Here is a 21,273-nt window from a genome sequence, read left to right as displayed (position 1 = left end):
AGAAAGGGAGAAAAAGGGAGAGATGGAGGGAAAGCAGGTAGGCAGTAAAATAGCACAAATGATGTCTCTTGTTCTGTGCTTTGCATTGCTGTGCTGTGTTTATGTTAGCGTGCAAAACAGTGTGATAAACAGCGTGCATGCATTTGTCAATGTGCAGAGCCTCGGGGCAGCACCTGCCCGGCTAACAATCCCTGACATAACTCAGAGAGCAGTGGCCATATGGCTGTTAATTCTTTCATATCCACTATTCTACATCTAGATCAGCCGTTTCTCCACCAGCCACATTCGACACTGTGCCTTAGAAGCAGCTGGCATCTTCTACACAAACAAATCTAATCGACAAGCCAGGGAAAATAGAATAAAATGTCTGTCAGTTTTTGCATGAGCCTGCTGGGCTGTCATTTTCGATCCTTCCCTGATGATTTAGCAACCTGGGGCAGTAAATGACCACTATCATATATTCTGTCATTGCTGATAGGGAAGAGATTTCTGCTTTCATGCGCTTCATATGATCATGATGCCTCTTTTAAGGCGGCACATTTGCTGTTGATGACCTCAATTGAAAAGCATATTGCAAACAAACAAAATGTCCTTGTCCTTTTATTTTGCAAACGCTCCTCAAGGGTATACGCTGATATGTGTACGGGCACGTGCGCACACACACGCACAACTTAAGCCTCTGTGTTATTGGATTGAAATGGAACCCACCACCGCACATTTCCTTGGAGTATTGATTTAATCAACTGCGTATCATGTTGAGACCCGTATCATCTGATGCAACACACACCAGCGGCAGCAAAAAGAAGCGATCCATCACCATTTAGCCGGACAGGCCCTTGTAGTCTAAACACGGAACCATTACGCATGGTTTAACATGGACACTTTGACCTCCTGGGGGGTGACAAGGTCAATGACATCATTAGACAGGAGTCAGTCTGTGTGCCGGAGCGGGACTAATTGCTATCAGACCTTCAATCAAAACTAATAACTGCTTAGATTTGTTTCGATACTCACATTATCCACTTCTAATATACTGACAGAGTTGTTGTCGTTTCCCCACCAACAGATGGGGAAGCTGGTTTGCACCTCATTTTGGTTTGTTGCTACGGTAGCTCAGTTGATCCCCTTTATCCTAAGGCTCGGTTACTCTATTCAAAGGTAGCTATAAGCTTACAAAATAGCTTGAGGGTGATTTCCCACACACAGATAAAGCCAAGACTTGAAAATCACTTTCAAAGCCTCCCCTCTTAAGACGCTTTGAAGCCCAGGAGTAGAGCCTGAAAAAGGGACGCATGGGAACCAGAATCTCTTGAGTCTAGCAGGAATATTGAGACTTTGTTGTAACTGTTTTATCATGTAGTCTGGCCTGATGCTGGGGTTAGGGTCTCGTCCGGTCTCGTCACACCAACCTGGACGCGCCCGCCAGGCGCCACACACAGCCTTGCCCATCATGGCTTTGTCAGCGACCTCACTGGACCATGAACCCAGACAGAACACTCCGGAATGTCGGCAGAGGCCGATATCGACCTCGGCGCTCGAATGGACGAGCGAGCAGATGAGCGCATGCAAACACACACACACAAGCGGGCAGAAGTAACCTGATCCAATGACACAGGAGCTGGCTCAGTGTGCGGCTAACTGCCTTATCTCCCTCTGGCCGCGCTCCTCTTTCCTCTCAACATTCTTTCAGGTATTTGGCCAAGACCTTTTCTCTTTGTCTGCCCTTTTCAAAGACCTGCTTTATGCTGGTAGCCTTCCAGCCGATGTCCTGCAATCTCCTCACTGCCTCTCTCCCTCTCTCCTTTCTCTCTATCTCTTTCTCTCTGCCCACACATCTCCAACACTTGCATCCTCGCTTTCTCTTTTTCATCCCCCCCTCCCTTTAGCCTGTCTCTCACATCCCTCTCTCCTCCACTCTAATTCCTGCACAATCCGAGCACAGGAGTGCAGATACCATGCCACCTGTGCTGCCTCCCAGGGGTGTGTGTGCGTGTGAGAGTAGCTAGAGGAGAGAGGGGATGCAGTTCAAGGTCTATGACATTTAGACAGAATTGGACTAAGGGCAGCTTCACACCTAAAGGTTGGGTTCCTGAATCAAATAAATGCCGGATGATTCACTGTTTGCATGTTATAACTGGTCCTGGCTAGTTCAGAAATTGTAAACAAAAACCATGTTGCCTAAATGTCAAAGGTTATTGGTCATACAGATTGCTCTATGGAACTTTGGATGTGCTTTCCTACATGGTTACAAGAGTGTATGGGTGAAGCAAAGTAAGATTACGTACAGATCAGGGTTGTGCGGTCAGGGGAGGAGGCAGTGCCTCACCTGTCTTCATGAAAAGTAAAAATACAAATAACAACAAAATTAAATACATAATATTTCTCCACTGGTCTGTGCTATAAATGTATTTTCTGTATGATTCCAATCATTTCAATTATTTAATAGTAAAAATTGCTGAAATGGCGTATTTACTGTTTCTATACGGTGAGAGATGCGGGCTTTGGCAGCGACGACCTGAGCCTCACCTCGGATGGCGCAATATCTCGCAAACTAGGTTGAGCGCATGCATTTGGCGCGTGTCTGTTGCTATCACTCTGTATAGAGAGGCGAAGTCCCGCCCATCTACTTCCGACCCATGGGACCCCGGAAGCGGAAAATTATACATTGAAGTCAATGGAGAGAGAAAAGTCATATTTCGATCCCGTTTGAATTGTGCCACGAATGACACATATGATGTTTGTCAAATTAAAAGAACATTTTGCAAGTCAAAAAAATAAAAATGTGTCGTAAAACTGTGAAGTTACACATTGTTTTGTGTGAAACCGCTCAGTGAACTACAGGTCTCTGGTCTCGCACAATACGCGCCACCATCACAAAGATGGCCGTCACGTTAGCAAATTTCACCTGTTTCTTTCAGAATGAGGCGAAAAAGTATAAAACGAGGTGAAAATCACTACAAGTCTGGGCATGTTGAGAGCTGTACATACACGAAAGGGGAGTTAGTCGGTTCTGTAAGAGCCAGCATGCGGGACCGGCTTTACAAGGTTTTAGTGAGTAATATGAGTGCAATGTTTAAGGTTAATGTCAGCTAGCTAACATTAGCTAACAAGGTACACTAACGTGTTTTGTTTTAGCAAGTAGTTTTCTCCTTAAGAACTTTGTGGTCTCTGTGTATGCTGTGGATAACATTAGTGTTCACAAGAACAAGATACACTCCCGTGTTTTGTTTTAGTTGCTCTTCAGATTGAAGCGGCCAGTTTTATATCGCCTATATGTGTGATCTCCTTTTTACATCTCGTTGTGTCATTTGAGTTAATTTGTGTAGATTCAAGGATTTTGGTTATCTTGTCAATTTGTTTGGTTATCTAGGCACAGCTGTGTGTGACTCCCTCTGGTACACTGGTATGTGTTTTCCTAATGTAGAGAGCATTGATTAATTAATAAACTACACACTGACTCTAGATCCTGACCAAATCCTTTTTTGTTGATCAGATGTTTTTCAAAAATGTATTGTATATTATATAACAGCTGCACATCACATACCGGAGTCTCTGCTACTGTGGACCACGAAGGAGGCGGTCATCATCCCCATCCCCAAAGACCCTGCATGGCATGGAAATCTCCTCCTCCTGGAACAATTCTACACCCAGCATATGCTCCCTGTGTTGGCCAGTAGAGAGGAGGACATTTAAATAAACATACTCTTAACACCCTCGGACTCTGCGTTGTGTTTCGTATGTGTGATGGGGTGTTATGCAGAGGGGAGGAAAACAGGACACAGCAGATTGGGATTGTGGTGGAGATGCTGAGCAGTTATTTAATTGTTGCGTGTAATTATTATTATACTGCGTGCTTCTTAGTTATTCCATCTTTTGCTGTAACATAGATCTGTATGTAACTCTATATTTACTTGTTATCTACCACACTTCCTTCTACATCATACACCATCATTATACATGNNNGTAACTTACGTTATAGTGTGTGTGTGTGTGTGTGTGTGTGTGTGTGTGTGTGTGTGTGTGTGTGTGTGTGTGTGTGTGTGTGTGTGTGTGTGTGTGTGTGTGTACACATGTCAGTGTGTGTTCGCTTCTGTGGGGCCAAGTGCTTACATGTCTGTATATATTTATTTGCAACCATTTCAACTGGGGTTGTATGTGTGTGTGCAGCCGTGCGTGCTTTTTTGCTTGTGTGTGTGTGTGTGTGCAGTCTAATCAGGACGCAGGAGAGGAGCTCCCCCTCTGGCTGTATTCTGAAGCAGTGAGCTGAGCAACAGTTGTGTGCCGCTAACCACCTTAAACCTTGACACCAATGCAGCTACCTGCTCGCTGTACGTGCAGCAAAGCGGCTCCGAGGAGCAGGAAGCACGCGGTGGGGCTCTTAGCGCTGTTACATGAAGATGCTTTATAATAACCTAAAGCACTGTGGTCAAACATGCAGATGAGAAAATCAGCTGTGTCAAAGCACATTGCTCCAAAACCACATTCATTCTTAACTCAAATTCAATATTGGATTTGCAAAATGCCATGAGAATGTGCAGCGCTGACGTCAACGATAGGACTATTTTATTCTGCCTGCCAGGTTTTATTATTGAAAAGAAACCGTTGGTCGAGGCTGTGAGTGCCTAATTCATGTGAGACGATATGAAAAGTCTGAATTAATTTTCCTTGACGATGCCAAACCTGAGCATGGGGAGACTTTGGGTGAGGCAGCGAGCGAGAGGTTGGAGGTTGATTGCTGATTTCCATTCCTATTTCTAGGACAAAGAAAAGGAGGCTTGATGGGCTCGCGCATCTATTTAGATCCATTTCATTCTGCCATAATCAGGCTTTAGCCATGGCCTAATACTGAGGATTAGAAAAGGTTCAAAGTGCAAACATCTAGATCCCCCAGTATTATTCCAGTCTGCCAACCTCACTCTATGTGTTTGCGTGGGTGCGTGTGTGTGTGTGCGCACGTGCATGCTTGCTTGCATGCCAGATCTGCTGGGGAGGGTTATCTCTGGAATCAGGCCCATAAACCTAATCTAACCCTCTCTGTGCTCATTCAGGAGTGAAATATTTTGTGCAAATAGGCTCTCCTTTCCTTCGCCCTACTTCGACTCGGGTGTGCGAATGTAAACAAAACCCAGATAGGAATATCGCAGATGTGAGAAGTAGTCGTTTTCTGTTGTGACACTCTGTTTGATACACAAACCTGACAGTGTGTATCTTCATGCTTTGCCTCAGACGGAGTGTGTGCGGGCGGTTGTCCCCCTTGATGCTAAGTGTAAGTGATCAGAATGTGGTTGTGTCTGTTCATGCATTTAGCTTTTTATTTATCTTTTGGGGGAAATGTAGACGTTATTGCCTGTGGTTACTGTGACTACCCAGTCCCTGCTCGGCTCAGCTAAGTGGAAGTCTGAATGCTGTGGAGGTAGACGGGGGGTGAGGGGGCGTTCGATTCCAGTTTTGGATAGTCTGGCGTGGTTTCGTTCCATTTCAAACAGCTGTTTGACGCACTGCCACTCCAACATCCAATCCCAGAGCTGTATCAATCCCCCTCCCCCCCTTCGTTCGGCGCTTTGGGCAGATTTTGCACACAAAATCACGCGCGCATAGACACGGGACTGACATCCACACACACGGAATAAAAGCAACTCCCCTCCTTCTCCCCACCTGGGCTGGACAGGAATAATAAGCAGCGGATGATTCATGATGGAGATGGGGAATGTATTCAGCAGGACCACCTGAGTGACCTCATTTAGCAGACCTGAGAATAAATATAGACCGCCGCGTCGCACTTTAACCTCGGCTTGTTTCGTCTCGACCAGTCTGCACTGCTTCCCTCACACATCTCCCACTCCTCTCCCCGGAGCACCTGGGGGAGCAGTCCTTCCACTCTACCCTCCAACGTCCTTGTGAAATCCGTTCATATGCAAGCATATATGCATGTAAATGTGCTAGTGGTATATGTGAGGTATTGGAACAGGAGCCTTTGTTGCAAGCCAGCTCTCTCCCCCATGAGCTTTTTCTCTCTTGGCTGATACATTTGTACTGTAGATATTTCCCAACATCAACATTTGGCACCTGGTTTCTCTTATGACTTCAGCAGCTGTAGATCTTTTGTTCTCCCACTCTGCGGCCAACGATCCACACCCACAAAAAGGGCCCTAAATCATCGCAAAAAATACAGCTTTGGAGCCTGACCGCTTTATTTAAAAAAAAAAAAAGAGGGCAACATTCCTTCATGCAATGACCGGTTCTTTTGGTATTCTGGACTTCTGACATGGAAAACGGTTTGCTCCACTAAATCATTAGCAGCAGAATGGGAGTCTCTTTGTTCTTCATCCTGTCGTTGCTTTATCCCCTTGTGTTTTCATCTCCACAGAGACACACAGGAAGACCCATTTCCCCAGTTTCCCTCTTTTCCAAAACACGACATGACCGTCTGCCTTTTAATATCTGGAAATCCAGATTTGGATTAACGTAGGGGATGAAACGAGAGAGAGGGAGGGGAATTGAGTGAGAGAAAGAGGAGATAGAGTGAGAAGCTTTCAGATTAAATAAAAAAAGCTGGCAGCGTGTCCTTGTTGTGGAGAAGGGTTATGGGGCTTGAGAAACGTGGCTGGCAGTCATCTTTTTTCTGAGTGAACGCTGACATGATAAATGTAAATACAGTGATATGACACGAGGGATAAAAGGACAAACACAAACCCAGTCTGCAGATTCACTGCACATTTATTAAATGGACTCAACAGTTGTTTCATGAGTGGATTTCCTTCTTGAAAAGTGCTTAAAAGATGGATGCACATGAGGAAATGTGGTAAATATTTGACATGGTTAATCGGATTATGAGTTCCCATCGCTATAGTAAAAGCCTTGAATGATATGACGTCTTAAATGGCCTGAATACAAACAGCATATGTAGTGATCATCTCTTTATAAATCCTGCTCTCTTTGGGTTGTTTACATAGACGGAAGCCTCGAAGGTCCATTTCATTATCCTGCCATCATCAGTAATGCTCAGCCAGCCTTAAGGAATAGTTCATTTAGATGACAGAAGTAAGTTAACACAGAGAAGATTTGCTCTCCCTGAGTGGATATAAAATTCATAGCATGACGCTCTCTCTTAGTCACATTATTCAAGCGCCTTTGAGCTCGGTCTTCAAAGAGCTCCTTTTTGTATAACTTTGCCCTGGAAACGTAAAAATTGAAAGAAAAGAAGAAATTGGGCGGAAAATGGCAGGATGAGGTTAGCAATTGTGGCAGTGTCTGGGCCATTCAAAGCTGTGAAATGTTGCACCTTTAAGACTGGAAACGGGCCCCGTTCACCTCACTGTCTTTGAATGTTCCCCCTTACAAGAGACATGGTCCCTGCGCAGACTTTTCATAAATCATAAGACTCACTTAGCCTTGAGTGTTCACTCACATTAACGTCCAACGTAAATTCCAAATCGCTCTGTAGCTGCGCTCGGCTCGGCTTGGCTTCCTCGTATATATTTCAGTGTCCGGTTCACTCAAAGTCCTGTTGAGTCTACAAGCTGGGGGAATTTGCCAAAGAGCTCCTGTCACAATGTTATCACAATCATTCTCGCGGGTTATCACGTACTCCGGCCACACTAACAAAATGTTGTGGTTCGCCGTGTAATTTAGGGGCCGAGAACGATCTGATAATGTAACATAATATTAGCGCAATTCATTATTTAGCTTTCTTCAATTTCGCCCAAGCACCAAGCTGAAATCCCAGAGGGCAACAAAATGTCAACGTTAATAATACTAAGGAATGACAAGGCATGAATCAAACAGATGAGCCTTTCCGTAGTTCCGGAGCCGTATTTCAACACGGCTTGATACAACAACAGTTTGTAGCGTGTAGGACCAATCTGAAAATCATGCCATGGAGGGTATGTTTGTTAGCAAATCCCCCCCAGTCCAAAGCTCCCTCTTATTGTGTCATCATTAGATAAGCACCCTCTCCCAGACTATCATCATAATGAGGGTGCCATCTGAAGCAATCACCCAGAGAGATGGTCATTGAGTTAAGAGGGAGGGAATGGGAGGGGCAAAGTCAGATAGAGCAGATAAAAAATGAAACGAAGTGAATGGAAAAACAGGGAGGGAAAGAGAGAGAGAGAGAGGAAGAGAAACAAAAGCATTTCAGAGGAAGGGAGTGAGTTGAAACAGCAGACTAAGCGGAGATGGAGATCATTTGGGGAATTCCAAAATTAGAGCTGCCATCGCACAGACAGACGCACCCACACACACACACACACACACACACACACACACACACACACACACACACACACACACATATACACAACCGCCTTGAGCCAGCCGCTTGGTGTTAAGGTCAGAGTCGCACTCTGTCTCCCTAGGTCATTATCATGGGTCCCAAAATAGACAGCCAATTGTGTCACAGTGCCTGAAGTGAATGTGACATTGAAAAAACCAACCCTCGACCCTGATCTACTCGCACAAGTCCGAGCAGTATGCACACTTTAAAGGGTACATATTGTGCTTATCTTCAGGGTCTTTTTTTTTTATCGAGGCTACTACTAAAATATGTTTACATGCTTCAACATTAAAAAAAGGCTGTATTTTTCTCATTCTGTCTGTTTTAATAAACCTATATTCACCCTCTAGCTTTTAACACTCCGTTTTAGCACCTGTCTCTTTAAGACCACCTCGTGAAAATGGCCCAGTCTGCTTCGATTAGCTCAAGAAAAATAGTTTGGGCTTTTTTGCCTTTTAATAAAAAGATAACTTTAGTTCATTTAGATGTTCACTCTACTAGGTAAGCTACCGTGCTGCAAGGGATGTAGCATTATCTAATAGTCCTGCATTGTGACATAGGAAGGGGAGCCAAAAATGACTCGTTGAATCCTGTTTTCTGTCTGAGGCAGCCCACAAAAAACTCACCGGGTCGTCCTTATTTAATTAATTATGTGGTTTGCATTTCAGGTACCCAAATGTATAAGGATTAGCACTGAAACAAGGTATTTCTTCACAATATGTCCCCTTTAAAACAAATGGAGGGAAGCGGACAAACACACAATCAAATGTGTAAATGGACACACACACACTCACAGACACACACACACACAAACATTAAGGGAGGCATTTAGCTCTCAGCGCTAACAGCAAGTAATGACACATGTGGCTCTGAGGGAGTAAGCTGCTCGAGGACTTGGCAAGAAGCTGGAACTTTTGCTGGCATGTCTCACTGCTCAAGTATGCACAGACGGAAAACACACACACACACTCACAGGTCTGACCATGTTGCTCCTCTCCACCTCGGCGCCCACCCTCCCTCAGTAGACTCTAATGTTGTTCCATTCATTTGACTTCACTTTATTGTGTTAATGAGAGTTACCGGTGAGAGGAGCTGGCGGTTGATTGAGGGTGAGAACGGCTAATCACTGGAACAGCTAATCAGTGCTTGTCGTAAATATTGATTAGTTCTGTGCGTTATGGACGTGCTCATTAACCAGTGTGTCATCTTCTCTCCTCTTTCTCCCCTTCTTCTCGGCTCTCCTTTACTCTCCATCACCTCCCCCCCCTCCTCCTTGTCCTTCACCCACCTCTTCTTTCTCTGCAATCTCCTTCTTTTCTGCAGCAACCTCCAACGGTACCGTGGAGGGCCTGGAGAACCGTGAGGGAGGCGCGTGCAAGAGTCGAGCCATGAAAATCGTCATGAAAGTCGGGCAAGGTAAATGTGTGCTCACCTCACATGTAGAACACACCACAGAGCCGCTGCCTTAAAGCAATGTTTCACTTTGGTTTGACATTTCCATTTATCGCTATGTGAGCCGAGCTTGACTTTGTCTGCCACCGGCCTCCGATACAACCTGCTCTCAAAAACTGCAAAGTTGTGTGATAAAAGACATTTGCCAACAGTGTTCTTTTTTTTCTAATGAAATACCCTAAGGCTTAGTGATACTTTAATACGACCATTATTGACTTTTAGTGGTGTTTCATCATTATGATATGTTAATTGTCTTAAAAATGTTTATTTTTGGTGTCCAAATTAATGCTTTCAGGCCAAATCCAATTAACAACACATATTCATAGCATAGCAAAAGAATGCTGTTTGTTTGAGTTAACGTCAGTTTTATAATTTAATAGGGATTTTGCATACATTTGCATTTAATATGCATAAGTAAAAGTAATATATTTAATATTTAATGTGAAAGATATTCTTGTTGGTAAAGATTTCAGTCATATTGCCCAGCTCTACCGTTTACAACCGTTTTAAAATATAGCAGTAAAATAATAGTACATGGTACACTTATGTAACGCTATGTAGCATTTATAAACATATAAAACACTTTCATGTCAATGCAAGCAAATATAAGAACATTCTAGTTGCTTTTTTTGTATATTTTTATAGGGTTAAAACTTCCCCCACAAACAATCCATAACCTGTTCATGAATAGACAATGAATGATTGATCACATGAAATAACAGAGGTGCAATCATATTTAATTATATATGATTGCACAGTTTGGCACATGCCTTCAGGAATTAAGTTCGCTCTGCGTTTGCAAGGGTAAAGAAAAGTATTTATGAATAACCCAAATATTGTACTCAACCATGTTTCTTTATTTAAATGATACAGTTTATATAAAACAAAATCTTAATATTTCACATTCATAACATTTTATAGAAATATTGTTGTTATAATGTATAATTATAACTGTCATTTAATAGCTGTCCACTTACTGATGCTTCACAGGAGGACCTACAGTTGGTCACAAAATGTTATAAGTAGTGTTTAAGCACACAACTACATTATTAGGCTACGTTATAAACCTTTTATTATTGTGATTAAACTGTTTAAAAATGCTAAATATTGGGATTTAAATTTATAAAAAATAATAACAGTTTAAATCTCTTTCAAATCAGCAGCTATTTAGTTAGTCAAGATTTATGGTTAAATATATACTGTGAAACAACGTTTCCCATTTATTATACTAAGATAATTATTGCTGTAATATCTCTGCTGGTATGTGGCCATTGAAGGCAACATTGGAAATCAATAAGCAGGACTTCCTTATAGACCGCAGCATTGGATTTAAAGGATTTTAGCTTCAGTGTGATGCAGTACCCTGCTAAGTCGGGTATTTAGTAAAGTATAAATCTGCCATCTGGTTACTCTGTCTATTCCGAGTTTCTCAGTTGAATTCCCAGTAAAACAATACACAATGTATCGATATCAAGCTGTACAATTACATTTACTTTGACACATAATCATATCCATATTGCCAATCTCAATTGTTCAAGTGCAGTAGTTTTAAATAAATATTTTCATTCACACACACAGTTGTCCACATAGTGAGAACACCAAGGAATAACAAAGAAATAAGTAATGACACCACTTTAGATTGCAAAAGAGCCTCTGATATTTCTCAGCTGTTTTTCTACCGGATTCCCATAAAGTAATCACAGAGTGAAAATGTGTTTAAAATTGGTATGTAAGTGCATAGTCGGAGTAAAATGCTTGAAGTAAACAAGAGGGCTTTGTTTAGATATCCTTGGACACAACATTTGGTTCACATCACACGTTTCACTTTTTAGACACAGTTTTATTCAGTATGTGGACGTCTATATCCTGAATCTGACAGGACACAGTACACAGATATGTTACTCTCTAAACATTCCCCCCATCCTCAGTGGGGTTGTTTTGACCGAATAAGACACTAACCGCCATATGAGAGGAACATCTGCCCTCCACAATGATCTAACTGCAGCTAAAAAGATGCTTCTCAACAAGTCTGACATAAACTTGCTGAGAAATGTGTGTGTTTCTGCAAATGTGTGTGTAGATATTTGAATATTGGCTAGTTGGATGACAGCAGTGCGTCCTGGCAGTCTGTGTGAGAAGAGAAGCTAACAAGCTGCTGATGCTAGCAAGGTCTGAGTCGCTACAAATTTAGCAGATACAGAGAAATATACCCACAACCGCCACGGAAAAACAGACAAGCGTTGCATTATCTTTCCATGTAGGTCAATTTGAGCATCCCACAGTGCCGGATTGCAACACCATCGCTAAATGACAACACGCCTGCATGAAGCCAGGCAACACAGCCTTTTTGCACTAAACTATTAACTGAGAGAAAGTAAATCCCTGAACTCGCATTAATGAAAGTTGAAAGGGAATGTCTGATTCGATGAAAGTTCTAGGAAACTTCCCCTCATCTCGAATCCTTTTCCTCGACTTCGCCAGAGCCAAGCGCTAATTTCCCAAAACGGTCCGAACAAGCTGTCACTCACAAACGATGTGTCCTAAAAACCCTGTTAGAAAAAGACGATGCTGGCCCAGCTGTTACTACTTTAAACATCTATTTCTGTGACGGAATCTTTGATTCGATAAATGCCCATCTAACCCAGGAACTATTAGAGGAAAGGACGTGGGAAATTAGAGCGACGACAGGAACTTTGATTTAGCTTTGTTCTACTTCTAAGTGAGTTTTTCCCTGAAAAGTTAGAATTAGAGCTGCCGCTGACAATTATTTAATTCAGTCAGATCAGTTAATTGACAAATCCATGAATTGAAAATACTAGTTTGCTCAATGTCATTTCTTAAAGCCCAAATGATTGTTACTGAGTTCGGACCTTAAGTACAATTGTAAGGTACTTGTACCTTTCACATTTATCAGACAGCTATCGGTACTACTTACTTAAAAAAAATATTGCATAAAAAAACATATACCGGTAATTATCCTGTGAATTACAATGTATAGTTGCACATTAAAAAACGTACCAGTATTTAACATAAACATTGAAAATATCTAAAATAAAATTAGCTCCACCTTGAGCAACTATATAGCTAAAAATGCTACTTATACATTATTGAATCAGTCGTTAAAATAAAAGTAAACTCTAATAAACAATTACAGGGACCATTTCTCTACAATAAGGACCCTTACCTTTCAAACTTCAACAACTTTGAAACAGAAAACATTTTGCTGGTAATATATATGCATAGTTTGAACTATAACGCAGGACTTTAACTTGTAACAGAGAATTCTCACAGCTTGGTATCGCTTCTTTCGCCTAAGTAATGGATCTAATTTCTTAACCATTGGATGACAATCAGTGAACCATCTGACAAAGGAGAGCATTGATTCCTAATGAACCAACTAACCATTCAATTGTCAAAATAAGCAGCCTGTGAAAAGTAGTTTTTTGCTTAAAGGATTAATAGATTTATTGACCAAATGGTTTGCGGAAAATCAATAACCCCAATTTCAATGTATACGTTTGGGTAATTAATCAAACGTCTTCTAGCTTCTGACAAGTGGAAACTGTTGCTTTCTCTTTATGCTTTTTGTTCATACTACATCAGTATTTGCGGCCCTATAGACTCTACCTTCTGCCGCCACGCTTGATGTTGTTTCACTTAACAAAACATAAAATGGGGCTCTTCTTGGCCCTGACCTCAGGTGCTATTGTGTTTAAGCCACATTTCCTCTGCAGCTGAATGCCAACACTTCCTGCAGCCAAGTGCGAGTCCCCATACTGTGTGTCCACTCGAGCACCTTTGCACTCTGCTCTATGGATTATATTTCAGTGACTCATCCTGCATTCTTTGCGTTGTGCTTTCTTGCAGCGACACTCCCCTGCTTTATCAAGATGAATCATCGGTTTGTGGGAAATTATGCGCCCTTACACGTCAATATCTAATTGTACTTTAAACGGCTCCTGTTCCGTCTTTTGTCTTTATAAAAAATGTAAAAAGTGGAAAGGAAGTGAAATTGATTGCAGGGGAAACACAGGGGGAGCCCATATTTTATACATCCATCTCTGTTCAGCGCTCTCTTTCTCCTCCAGCACATCATGTCACCGTGCTCATTAGAAATATGTTGACTCAACGCCTCATCTCTCCCTCTAACTGTCTCGCTCTCTACTGTAGCTCCATCATTGTCTCCCTCACTCTCCCCCCTCCTCCTCGTCCTCCCTCCTTCTGGCGGGCTGGCAGTTCTGAGGTAGTTGCTGTCTGCATAGCTAAGGGAAATGTCAGCAGTACACACAGAAAAATGGGTCAGAACATTAGAACGCTCCCTGCACATGCTCAGTGTTGGGTTGACACACCGTGTTGGGGCTATGTGCGAATGAATCAGATCACTGTGTATCCGCTGCCGTACGTGAATGTTCCCACTTCTCACTCCTGTCTCTTCTCATTAATTATTGACGGGGCACAACAGCTCTCGGCTAGGTTCACTACTGCTGCAATCAGAACGGAGCAATGCGGTGGTCTGGACATGGAGAAGATAGAGGAGGAGGGGATATTGTTAATAGTGAGGTTATGTTCCTCTTGAAACAAAGAAAGGATATTTCCGCTTCATTTATGTCCCTCTTTTACTTATTTCCATATTATTTTTCATATCTTCCAGACATCTCACACAGAATCATTTCCCTACCGACTCGAGCTGAAACTGAGGTGGAAATATAAGATAGACTGACAGGCCCTCTCCACTCACACACACAGATGCACGGCCACACAAAGTTGCCAGGAGGGACTCAAATGTAAATTGCCTCCCCACACGCCCTCCTCTCTATTTCACACACACACACACCCCTCAGAGCGGGCCTTGGGGCAGATGCAGATAAGGCCTGATGGAGCAGCAGCATCTGATAGTGTGCTGTGGAATCCATCTGACCGGCTTCAGTAATAGTTTATAACCGCTCCCCGTCTGCCGGCCCTGCCCTCGTAAAAGACACGCCGCGGACCCACCGGTGTTTACCGCACAAAGACTTCAAAGTGCGTGTGCTAAAATCACAACAGACAGACAGATAAACTGTCTGTTTCCTTAGCTTATACAACCCCCTCCTCGCCTCGTCCCTAACTCTTCCCGTCCTGCTATTCTCTCCTTTTCAAAAGTGTGCTTCTTTGTGGCAGAGTTAAATCCAGAGCAATAAATAAGACATATTATGGCCTTTTAACGTGATGAATAATGTAAAACAATAAAAAGTTAATATATAACTGCTTTACCCTCATTCTGCCATGCCTAAGTGTATTGTAAGTATATGTGTGGGCTTATGTGTGTGCACTGGCGTGTGTGTGTTATACGCTCTCATGAATGTGTCAGCGTTGGAAATGCCTGTCTGAGTGTTTGCTGAAGGAGCTGCTGATGTAGATGTGAGCTCATTTTTTACGACAGGACAGGGATACTGGCGTGTTTCGCAGACGTTCGCTGACTTGTCCTTCCTTTTTCTGCTTTCATCTTCACTTCTGAGACAAATTCAACACATGCAAAGACAGCCTTCTCTGTGCATGAAAGATATATGGAAAGATAGTAAAGAAGAATCCTTGCAGATGCAGAGGGACAAGTCATTGTGATTCAGCGCATGTAGCTCGCCAAGGCTGAGTTTCTGTGTGTTTTCTGTTTCCCACAGTCCCGAACGCAAACCCTGCGGCGCCGGAGGTTCCAGAAGACAACGCCATCCCAGAGTCCAGTCCCAGTCCAGCCGACAAGGGACGAGTCGGCCCTGAGATGCCAGGAAACTCTGGTGAGCAGAGTGACACAGCAGCATTAAACCCAGAAACTGCAGCTTCAGATTCTTTAATGCCTACTAGTTTCAAGAGTGCAAATAGTTTAGCAAAATAAAGGTTTTTGAAGTGTAAAAAGAAGAATATTCACAGCCTCGAGGCTTATTCTAATAATTCATCACAATTAGCCTGAAAAGAGAAAATAAAAATCATGTTTGAGTCTCCCAAAGTAAGCATTCTCTCTCATGGCTTTTTCACGCCGCAGGCATTCCTTTGATATCTGGGGGTCAACTTGCAAGAAAGATGTTAAACCAATGTAATACAGAGGGAAATTAAACTCGCAAAATGCAGCTCACAATAAGAAGACATTCCCGAAACAAATACAGCTCACCAAAGGTTACTTTCTTATTCACACTGTAAGCACGTGCTGCGCCCAAGGAGACTCAAAGACATTCCCCGTTATTATATATCTTCTTAAACCTTATTAGAAATGCAGACAAATGAAGATTAAAGCGAAGATAATTGAAAGAGTCACCGGCGCCCCCTCGGAGGCTCTGGGCCTTCCTTGTTTCCTGTTTTCACCGGCACCTTTCATAACTTCCTTCCACAGAAGGGACCACTTCTCAACTTTTTGACTTACTCCACAACTTTTGCACGCCACAAAACCTCCCCCAAGTACAGCCTGTCCCAATGTGATAAGCTCCCCTCATTTAATAATTGCTTATTTGACATTAGTTGCGCTATAAAAAGATTGCCTAATGTCATTTTTTCGCCATACCCGGGCTTTTACCTGTCTACCATTGTTAGATCAGGGATTATGTCAAGTGAATAAGTGGAGGGTGGAATGAAGGACGTGTCAGTGTGGTTGAGGGGCTGATATTTCAGGAATGAAATGTCTGACAGCCTTGCTCCGGATCTCTCCGTGCAGCGCACAGAATGTACGAAATTCCTCGCGCCTCTGATTTCATAGATAAGCGTGGAATCGGTAGCTCTGTGATGTCATTTGGTCGTGATAAGGCCCAGTTATGCCCTCCTCAATAAATGGTTAAGTGCGGAGTGGTCAGCCCAGTGAGGAGACACAGTCATTAGTGGGGATGGTAGTCTCCAGAGGTATGAGGCTTTTGTGTGCCTGTTGGGGGGGGGGGGGGCTCATGGACAGTAAAGAGGTGGTGGGAGGAGGTGAGTGCTGCTCTTTGGCAGCAGCTGCATGCATACATGGAAAACAGATTTGGTTCTTCTCGGATTTCAGTCACTAGAGGAGCCAGTCAAAGCCCCTCCCCTTCTCCTCCCCACCTCATCCTGAACCCCTTAGACAAAAAGGATAAAATAAAATCAGATGTTAAGATATGTATTCCCCCTTTTTTTTATCATATCTCACTTGGCATTTTCCATACAAATCTTGGCTTGTGCATTTTGCCTAGGCTGGATCTTATCAGAGCGGAGATCTTTGTCATGTTGAGTGATGTCTGCAGATTTCATTAGGAGTCTATTTTGAATAAGCTAATTCAATTAGATTACATCAATGGGGCCGTTATGTCATGTAGAGCAAACAACAAACAGGGATATGATCACAGTTGATTTAGGCACAGAGCAGTAAGATCCGAACATGACAACGCTGGCTCACTGAAAATTATATTACTGCTGCGATTGTTCGGAAGTCTCTTAGGGACTGTATGAAAATGATTGGGGTGGGGAGGGGTGCTGACTCTTATTCCCTACCCCTTCTGTTACAGAGAAACTGCATTATCTCAGAATAATATATTTAGTGCAAACTTAACACAATTATGAAAACCAAGCCACTCTCTTTCTTTTGAAAAACAAGCTGCTAAATAAACAGTTTTTCGAGCCTCAAAATATTTGAGCATGGAACAGCTCCCTGCTGGGGGGCTTGTGCACTGCCATAGTTTCACCCCGCCCCCAGTCTTCTGCGTTGGTCAAAATGCACCTTTTTGGCCCACATGGAAGCCATCTTTTTTGATGTGCCTATTTGGTCTATCTCTTTTTATATAATAAATCTCACAGATATGAAATAAAACTAAAAGGGCACTCAGAGAGCCCAGACCCCGCCAAGGCTGTCTCCATAAGTGAAAAATAATGTGTATCCACCCTGTGTTTTTGATCTGCTCCAAAATGTAATGGGTTCTTCCTTGGCCCGTGCTACACTGTTCCACTGTGTTTCATGAACATCGGGCCATTAGTTTTTCCGTGATACTGCTGACAAACAGACAAACCGCTGAAATGACCAGAAGAAAAACTCTTTGGCGGGGGTCATAAATATGGGGTAAATAAAAAAATAAATAAAAAACCTTCCGTTGTCCTCCAAAATAAGTATGGCTGCCCTTCCTTCAGCAAAATTAAAATAACGATACCTTTCCTGACCCCCCTAGTAATGTATGTGCAGTCCCTAAGCCCTCTCTTTTTGTCTCTCTCTTTAGACACCATGAATCAGGACCAGTCCGGTTCTTCGGGCAACTCGGACAGCTTCCTCAGCTCCAAAGTGGCCTTGTTCTCCACCATCGGGGGCGGCTGCATCATCTTCCTCCTGCTCATCCTCCTCCTCATCATCTTGCTAATCAAGATGCGCAAGCGCTCCAGGAAAAACGCCCACTCGCAGCCCCGCCCCTCGGCGCTGTCACTCAGCACGCTGTCCAATCCCAAGATGCCCGGGGGCACGGCTGGCACGGAACCAAGTGACATCATCATTCCGCTGCGGACAGAGAACAACTACTGCCCTCACTACGAGAAGGTGAGCGGCGACTATGGCCACCCCGTCTACATCGTCCAGGAGATGCCGCCGCAGAGCCCCGCCAACATCTACTACAAAGTCTGACGAGCTCCGCACAGCCAGCCACACAGCCGGGAGGGAGAATGAGAGGAGCGCTTGATTTATGTTCTCGGGAATGACACTTTCCTTTGCATTTTGGGGACTTGATGCTTCTTCAAGCCTGTGTTATTTCTACCACCTGCTGCACAAATCTGGAGAGACACGCACTGACATGGGGTCACGAGCTGACTGCTGAGAAAGGTTTATTCCGTTTGTTTTGGGGTGTCTGACAATCCCCACCTGCCCCTCATCCTCCCCCTCACCACCTTACTACCTTCTATATCTCCCCACTGTGCTCCAACAAGGGGGGGAGGCGGGGCTGGAGCGAACCAACAGATGGGACTCCAGCTTCCTGGTCCGCTGTCCCCTTTAACGGGCAGGATATAACTTATCTCAGTTCCCTGAAGTACAGAATGTGCAACACCCAATTAAACACACCACGGCAGCACACTAGCCAGAAACAGGCAGACAAAGGCCCCAAAAGCCACTCAGCCTGCAGTTCATGTGCAAGCGTTAATAAAACGTGTGTATTTGTGTCTGCGTGCATGTGTGTTAGTAGTCCGGGCTCCGTGCTGGGCCAGGAAACTCTCCAGATAGCTCAGGTATCAGACATAGTGTGTGAAATAACGTGTTTCCTCTCCCTTCGCACCTCTGATGTTTGCCTTACTTACTATTTTTGATGGAGGATTTCCTTGAAAACCCTGATTCAGTTCACAAAGCAGTTGTATTTTGTTAGACTTTTCCTACAAGTGCACAATGTATAGAGTTGAATAGATCATCATTATAACTCCATCTTATCACAACCACCACCCACGTCATCCATCGAGTCATCCAATATTTTTTCCCGAGAAAACACCCTGACCTGGACTGTTGATGTCGAGGTGTGTATGTGTATCCTGGAAGAACTCCCTTCTCCGCTGGTCTGATATCAGCTTTATCATTACTCTGGTATTTATGACCTACTTGTGTGTATTTAAAGGTGTGTCCTCCACGTGTGTCTGTGTGGGGGTCCGGGCATGTCCAGACCAGTCCTGTATCTGGGCAGAATTACTGGCTTAGAGGAAGAACACTAAGTTACTGTATCGTAAAAGTTCAAAAACAGACAGACAGACAGACATGCTGACATGCTGACAGACAGACAATCCTGAGATCTTATAAAACCCTGCCGCCCTGTCAGTGCTCCAGTTGGCACCCATCAAAGGTGTTTTTGAGCTTTAGGGTAGATGTGTATCGAGACAGCAGGCAGGTTGATATTTGTTTGTTCTGTCTTCTGATGCTCCGGTGTAACATCAAACGGTTAGATTGGTGCCTGCTGCTGCCTGGGCGGGGTGGGCGTAGATGGCACTGATTGGCTGGCCTACATAGGTAGGACGCCCTATGAGTTGGATAGCGAGCTACGGCCGAACATTGGGATACAGTATTGCGAGAGGCCAATTGGCTGCCATCTGTAGATGAGTCAGTGGTGTTGCCAGCGTGTGAGTAATCTATGTGCCATCTCTGTGCCCACACTCACCAGCCCGGGGAAAAGTGAGGAGAAAATGTTCCTGTGACTTGGCTATAACCTGAGAGGAAGATGGCAGTGCAGATGGGGATAAGGGGTGGGGGTAGTGATGGTGGACGGGTGGGTAGAGGTATTTTAGCATTCATTTTTTCCATCCTCTCCCCAGTTGTGCCGTGAATAAAAATGCTGTGCAGAATGTTCCTCAGTCAAGGTGTAGAGCCGGCGAGGACACTGCAGCTCAGCTATCTCACAGCCCAGGGCAGCGGCACCGAGACAGGATTTACTGCGGCTGGATGTGTGCAAAACCGAAGCTTGCTTTAGGTGGCGGTGGAACCTGTCTATGTGCACATGTAGATGCTTTCTACGAGCTCATTTTTGCTTATAATTGCAGTTTTTCTGCATGTGTGTTTGTGTGTATGAATGCATCTGTGGTGTAGCAGCCCAGCAGATTTGTTTTTTGGGGACTGGAACTCCTAACTGTGGCTGCCAGAATACGGAGCGCCGCAGTCCCGGTTAATGATGTGTGAGAGGAGAGGGGAGCAGATAAGGACAGCTATTCCTCAGCACGCACGCTCGAGCTGACGTTTGACGCACATGTGCAATCACACGCACAGACAGGCCGAGACTGACGGGTCCAGGTTTATCTCCAGTCAAACGGTCAGGCTGCCTGGTGAATGTTTATTCCCCAGCAAAGACACCAATCACCCGCTGCCACATACTGTTGCCATCCACAGATATACACTGCTGAGTTAAAAGGCAGCCCTGCTTGAAGACTCCGGGAAGACTCCAGTGGCTTTTGCGTGTCGTTAACCTCGGAGTTAACAGCCTAAACAGCTGCTCGTGCTTTTGTGGTCCTGTGTTTTAACTCAGCATGCAGCCCTCAGCGGCCCTCTGTGAAACACATTTAACTCAAATATTTTTGTTTCGGATCGGTGCGCATCCATTCACCTACACCAGCCAAGGGAGTCATTACCAAATTACCACCATATTTCATTTTTATTCATACTAGTGACCACTCAATGTTATTCAATTTGTTTTGGGGAGAAAAAAAAAAGGGATAAATGAGACAACAGAGAAATGTAAATATATGGATAGAGCCCAATTTAAGATGTAATTTCACCTGAACACTGCTCATAAGAAGAATTTAAGATTAGATTTTTGTAATGGAGGATGTTTGTAAATAGTTGTCTTTTTAAAGTGTGTTTTGTATGAATCCTTGCATTTTTGTCTCTGTTTGCAATATGTTTTTATTTTATTTTAGAGTTAAACTGAATATTGCAACGGACACAAGCTGTTTTTTTGCAGCGTCCAGTATTGTCAAAAAAGTCTTTGTTACCACACGTGTTAAAGATAAAAAAATAACTGGTGTTCAGAGATTTAACATCACCATTCAACAGAATTCTAGTTGCTGAAGAGAAACTGTTCAGGACTGAAGCTTTGTCACGGAGTAGCTTTGAAATGGATAGGTCATTT

The 21,273-nt window shown here is 43.7% G+C and overlaps 1 protein-coding gene across 1 annotated transcript in view; it reads left to right on the top strand.

Annotated features, from left to right (window-relative positions):
• efnb1 (ephrin-B1) overlaps positions 1-20,907 on the top strand; it is a 66,186-nt gene extending 45,279 nt beyond the window's left edge. The window contains exons 3-5 of the mRNA XM_010797187.1: positions 9,599-9,691; positions 15,382-15,495; positions 17,911-20,907. Coding sequence (XP_010795489.1) covers positions 9,599-9,691; positions 15,382-15,495; positions 17,911-18,305 — 602 coding nt within the window. The 3' untranslated portion in view covers positions 18,306-20,907. The remainder of the gene's footprint in view (positions 1-9,598; positions 9,692-15,381; positions 15,496-17,910) is intronic.
• Positions 20,908-21,273: the final 366 nt, after the last annotated feature.

The sequence above is a fragment of the Notothenia coriiceps genome, unplaced genomic scaffold, assembly GCF_000735185.1.
Source record: "Notothenia coriiceps isolate Sejong01 unplaced genomic scaffold, NC01 NC01_scaffold00037520, whole genome shotgun sequence".
In the NCBI taxonomy this organism is placed as follows: Eukaryota; Metazoa; Chordata; class Actinopteri; order Perciformes; family Nototheniidae; genus Notothenia; species Notothenia coriiceps.
Note: the sequence above shows the minus strand (reverse complement) of the source record. Positions and strands in the feature narration are given on the sequence as shown.